The sequence below is a fragment of the Stenella coeruleoalba genome (genome assembly GCF_951394435.1).
Source record: "Stenella coeruleoalba genome assembly, chromosome: 13".
Classification (NCBI taxonomy): domain Eukaryota; kingdom Metazoa; phylum Chordata; class Mammalia; order Artiodactyla; family Delphinidae; genus Stenella; species Stenella coeruleoalba.
Genome location: NC_137159.1, coordinates 89,208,511 through 89,214,510, shown reverse-complemented (window position 1 = coordinate 89,214,510; position 6,000 = coordinate 89,208,511). Strand labels below are relative to the sequence as shown.

General features: G+C 53.6%; 1 protein-coding gene across 1 annotated transcript in view; it reads left to right on the top strand.

Moving 5' to 3' along the window:
• Positions 1 to 476: 476 nt before the first annotated feature.
• SNTG2 (syntrophin gamma 2) overlaps positions 477 to 6,000 on the top strand; it is a 201,056-nt gene continuing 195,532 nt past the window's right edge. The window contains exon 1 of the mRNA XM_079940355.1: positions 477 to 732. Within this exon, the coding sequence (XP_079796481.1) occupies positions 661 to 732 (72 nt within the window). The 5' untranslated portion in view covers positions 477 to 660. The remainder of the gene's footprint in view (positions 733 to 6,000) is intronic.

Genomic DNA, 6,000 nt, shown 5'->3' with positions numbered 1-6,000 from the left:
ACCAGCTCCACGTGAAGGGGAGACCCCGGCGGAGGGGTCCCCAGGGACCCGGCAGGCAGCTGCCCTGCGACCATCCGAGGGCGGGGAAGGCCCGGAGGCACCCGACTGCGGACGGGGGGACGCCCCAGGTCAGATCCACCGGGGAGCAGGGGCGGGGAGGGGCCGCCGAGCGGGAGGAGCGCTCGACCCCGGCCCGGTGGAGCGGCAGCCCCCAGAGGCTGTCACCTCTCCTGCTCTCCCCCGCAGCGCCGCAACCCGGGACACGTCCCCGCCCCCCGGCAGCCGCGCTCCCCTCTTCTCCCGGCTGGTCGCGTGGGCGGTGCTCAGGGCGGTGGGCGGTGGTCACGGGCGGTGGGCGGTGCTCAGGGCGGTGGGCGGTGGTCACGGGCGGTGGGCGGTGCTCAGGGCGGTGGGCGGTGCTCAGGGCGGAGGGCGGTGCTCAGGGCGGTGGGCGGTGCTCAGGGCGGTGGGCGGCACTCACGGGCGGTGGGCGGCGCTCAGCTCCTCCCGCCGCTGCCCGCGGAGCCAGAGCCGAGCCCGAGCGGCGCCGGAGCGCAGAGGGGCGCGGACGTGGCGCCCGCGGGGCCCTAGGAGGCTCGCGCGGGGCCTCGGCGCTGAGCTCGCGCGGCCCGGAGCGCTGGTCCCGCCGAGTGGGCGGCGATGAGCGCCGAGGGACCCTTCCCCCCGGCTGCCCCCCGCGGGCGCTCCGGCCGCCTGCTAGTGCCCGCGAGGGTGAGTGCCGGCCCTCCCGGCCGTCTTTTCTGCGCGCGCCCCTCCTCTCCCTGCGCCCCCTTCTCCTCTGCACCCCTTTCTCCCTCCAGGCCCTCCCCTTCCCAGCGCCCCTGTCTCTCCTCCGCGCGCCCTCCTCATCCTCCGCCCCTTCCTTACCCGGCGCCCCCTTCCCTCTTGCGTCTCCAACCCCATCTCCCGGGGCGGCTCGTGCGGGCGGGCGGGCGCAGACCCCCTGACCCTCCGTCCTCCCGGCCCAGCATCCCAGACGGAAACTTGTAGGGTCTGCCTTTCCCTGTCGTGAAGGTGCAGCGGCTCCGTGGCCCGTGGGAACCAGGTTCTCCAGTGTTGGGGGTTCGGGGTTCGCCCCTCATGTCTCCCTGCGAGCGGCTCCTGGCCTCAGGGGCCGCGGCGGACGGCCTCCTGAGCTCAGCTCCGTCTTGGGGGGCCTCTGCCCGGTGCTGGGGTCCCCCCTGGCCGAGCGCCCCGCTACTTAGGGGACAGCTTAGCTCTGGACGCCCACTTCGTGATACCGATTCGTGCGTGCGTGTCTGTGTGACATCGCTTCTTATCCCTGCCCCAGACGACTCCCCTCCACCCTCTTACTTTTAAATAACTTAACTGTTGGGGGAAAACAGAAATGTGGCTCAGTCAAAAACGAAAAGTTCTTGGAAGGCTTCGCGTCGCCACCCCCAGCATAACCGAGTGTTCTGGAAACAGTTTAGGAACCGCAGCCGAGGCTCCCCGACTGATTGAACCGCCTCCCTTCGGGTTTGTCCTCACAGACTCCCTAAGCCCGGGAGCGACAGTGAAAACCGGAGTATGTCTAGCAATCCTTTTCAGGATAACCGAGAAATGTTTCGGAGACTGTGGGTTGAAGGCTTTTATAAATTCTTGTGTGTCAGGATGCTTCTAAACCAGGGCAGTAGTACTAATGACTGTATGATTTTCTTAAAAAAAAAAAAAAGCTTATGTAGAGACAGTTGCATCTTCCTTCAAGTTGTACAATTTTGGGGTGTTTCCACAAAATTTTGAAATTAAATTTCATGTAAAGTTCCGTGCTGATTGTGCAAAGTACTTTGCCACAGAGTAGTTTTCCAGCTACCGCAGGTGGAAATTAAACCGGGAAGATGTGCTTGGAGTAATTGGAAGTAAACTGCTTAAGAAAGAGAGGCTGGGAGTTCTGTCACTGGCTGGAGTGTTGCAGCCATGCCCTCTCTGGTTAGGAGCTGCCCATCCGCTTGAGGTGTTCTTGCAGCCGTCCTGTTTATAACCACTGTAATTATAGTGGAAGAACCAAGTGGATTGATCATACTGCATAACTGACCCAGTGGACGAGTTATTGGCAATAATTTAAGTTTTTAAAAAATATATCAACTGCAGGCTCTCAAATAAGTACTCTCCAGGGTGCTAAATGTTGACTACATTAAGACACTAAATTGAGGGCTCAGAGAGGGGCTCCATGCCCCTTTTGCTGAGGCTGTAATTAGTGCTTATTTGTAATAAGAACCTTGATTATAAGATGCATCCTATGTGCCTCATACTGGGTTTGAAACGACTTTCTTGTGTGTCATCATTTTTCTAATTAGAAGCACTAAGTTCTTAACTGAAGTGATTGACTAACTATGTAAACTCAATGATGTTATGGATAGTTGCTGATAAGAAAAGCAGCAAATCTGCATGGTTGTCTAGATTCCAAGGATTCAAGTGAAAAATTTATGGCCATCAGAGGTCCACAGTGCAAAGATGTTTAGGGCCATTTTCCAGCCAAGGTTCCAGCCATGATTGTGTTCCAACCAGGAAGTTCTGTCAGCACCAAAGGACAAGTGTCGGAATAGTAACATGGATCCCGTAGTAGCAGGAATGGTCCCTCCGGTGTCCTAAGTAATCAGGTGTGCTCAGATGCTGCGTGCTACAGCCTACAGCAGGGCTCAGATTCTTGCCCCCTGTTAACTGTTCTGTCTACACATGTGTCTTTTAAAACAGGAAGGTTCATAGCTCACAGTCATGGCTGGAACCATGTTCTTTATGACTGCTGGTCTGAATCATGAGAATTTGGCCACATTTGAATGTCTCTTGCTCAGGATTGGAACTTCCTTTTCTCTTTCGTTTTAGGTGGCCGTTCCCTGTTACTTGTATTCCCTAAGTTGAGCCAGTTCATATACCTGTGTCCCTGAGTCTCCTGTGTCCCTGTGGTTAAACCCCTGGTGGAGAACCGCCAATGCAGTGTGTAAAGGTGTCCTGCTTTCCTGTTCAACCACTGCTGTTGGTTTGTGCTGAATGCAATTTTCTGTTTTTAATTAACATCACTGCTTCAGTCCAGGGGCTGGAAGCCTGGGAGAGCCAGTCATATGTGAGTTCTCACGGTGAGCTTGGCGACTGGAAGGCGAGAGCATATCAGGTCATTTAAAGTGTGCATCTGTTAGTGTCACCACTTCGTCATCTAGTTAGAGATGTGAGTTATCGCAGGAGCTAAAGGCAACAGGTAACCTCTGGGGAAGGATGTCCGTTTGTTCTGTGCTTTTGTCACGTGTCTCTCATCCTTGCTGACTCATCTTTGATTTCAAGTGTAGAATTTCTGATGATGTCTATGATGTCTATGATGTCATAAGCAAGATTCTCATATTTTAAGATGGGGAATTGCCTGATTTTACCAGGAGATCGGTTTCCTATCTTGGATCGGTTTCCAAGATCCAAGTTTAATTTAGCTCCATGTCCCTAGATGTCCCAGGAGACACACTTAAGAAGGGTGACAAGAGGGCAGCCCTGATGTGAGTTCCATCGAGGGAGTGAGTGGCAGATGGAGACGTTGAGCTGCTTTATCATTGGGTGGAGGGAGGGGAGCTCGTGTCAGTGAGTTTACAGCCGGGTTCCCTCTTTGTCAAACGGGTACCCCAGCTGCAGAATTATGAGAGCAGCTCGCCTGCCACCACAGGAAGCAGGTGGCGTCAGGCACGTGAGGTCTATCTCTGTACCCCAGGCCCCCGCGCTGCCCTTCTCCGAGCAGACACTCGCTCTGAGGCACGTGGACACGGGTGATGGGTGGCCGCTGCATGCGGGACGGGGACGGGGAACCCTGTGTCCCCTGCCTCCCCCTCACCCGAAGAGCCTGTGGTCTGGGTTCTGAGTCACTTCAGACCTGATTCCAACATCCTCAGAAACCCGCTAATTAGAATCGACCGTATTTTTTGCAGTGTACCAAGGCAGGTTAAAGAAATGCTTTTAGGGGAAAAGTGCATGCGAATTTCATGGAAAAAAGTATTTGTGTTTAGACTGGCGTGTGCTTTTCCTTAGTATCAGCTGGTTGCTGCATGTTGTCATTCAGATTGTACTTTGGAGAGCTTTGGGCGTGTTTTCCGCGAACACTGGATGTCAGTTTCCCCCAGGCCACTGAGGTCCCCGCTCATTCTGTGCTGAGCAGCAGAGTCTCCGGCCCTGGACGCCCACCCTCCGGGCCTCCCCGCAGCCCTCACCTCCTTCCTCTCTTGTGTTTCATCTTCAAGGATGTTAAAAAAGTGTGGCGAGTATTATGCTGTGGTGATTTCCCAATTAGAATTGTTGGTGAGACAGTTTCTGGTTTCTGCGGAGGCTGTGGTTTTACATCCATAAGTATTGTTAACTAGCTGTGTTTTAATTAAGCAAAGAAGTAGGACTTTTGAAAAGTGAATGTGCCTCTTAGCTTGCTTAGCGGACCGCTCAGCAGGCCCTGTTGGAAACAGTTAGAAAAGGCCAGTTACGTGTGGGCACCGCGCTGACCTGCCGTGGAGCCCTGGCGCCGGCGATGACCTGCTTCTCCTGCGAGAGTTTCCAGAGCGGCTGTGTCTGGGCGCTTTACACTCAGCACTGTCTGCAGGTTACTTATAGTCACACTTATTATTCTGAGTGAATAAACCCGACTCTGAACTGTTCACATTTGGCATCAATTCTAGTTTTTTTTTTTTTTTTTTTTTGCGGTACGCGGGCCTCTCACTGCTGTGGCCTCTCTCGCTGCGGAGCACAGGCTCCGGACGCGCAGGCTCAGCGGCCATGGCTCACGGGCCCAGCCGCCCCGCGGCATGTGGGATCCTCCCGGACCGGGGCACGAACCTGTGTCCCCTGCGTCGGCAGGCGGACTCTCAACCACTGCGCCACCAGGGAAGCCCCAATTCTAGTTTTGATAGGCACCAAAATTCATTTGAAATCTGGATGAATCTCATTGTCTTATGGCGCTGAATTGTACTGTTATAAATACGATCATATAAATGGTAAGGCTCAGTATTGTCAAGCTCATGGTGTTATTAGCATTCATACTACTTTATTTCTCCTGCTGATTTTAGTTGAAGGCTGACTCCCCTCCCCTTTGCAGTGAGTGGTAATTGCATTTAAGCATTGACTAAAAGAGAGGTAACTGTAATTATTTATATTTTAATCGAAGTAGTTTGAATGACAAATCATTGTAAGAATCCAATTCCATTTCTAGAATGACTGAATGCTCTCAGCAGGTGTATGTTTTATTGTCTATTTTATGAATTAGCATCAGTAGGAATATAACCGCATGAATGCACCGAGATTCTACATTAGGACATTTTTGTTCATTGAGCTAGTGTTTAGGAGAATAATCTGTATTTATAAAGTGTGGCATAGCTGCCAGGTATTCCTATCAGGAATTACAACACTTTCTATTGACAATAAATGTTGCATTTGACAATGTTCGCACACGTTTTGCATGACACAACTTTCAGAAACTAAGTGTGGTGGCCGTCGGGTCTTTAAAGGGAGACCAGCTTCCCTTGCTAAGTCAGAGTACAAGAGGTGGAAGGGGAGCTGATCCCACCTCCCTGACTCTTTCCCTCCGAGTGTGTTGCCCCTGGAGCTGTCCCTTTGTGGTCCCTGCCCCCAGCTGACCATCTTCACCTCTGTCCCTGCGACACTCAGGCCGCCATGTCCCCAGGCCCCAGGCCTGCTGCCCCCTTCTGGCTTCACCTCTAAGTGGTTTGAGCTGCTGACGGCTCACCTGGCGCACCTCCCTCCCCGACCCTCTGCTTTTCCTCCTTCCGTCTCCGGCTCTTTGGGGACCTAGTCCTCTGCTCTGCCTTTCAGAGTGGGGTGTACAGACCTTCTTCTGTAGGTTCTTTTCTTGCTTTATGTTTCCAGGTGGCCTCACCCCCCTCTGGTTAACCCACTGATGCCCAACGCGGTGCCTCGGTGAGCCCTGCTTGGCTGTTCAGTTAACACTTCCAAGATCCTCCGCCTAATCTTAACCCTGAAACCCCGTTCTCTCTCTGTGTTCAT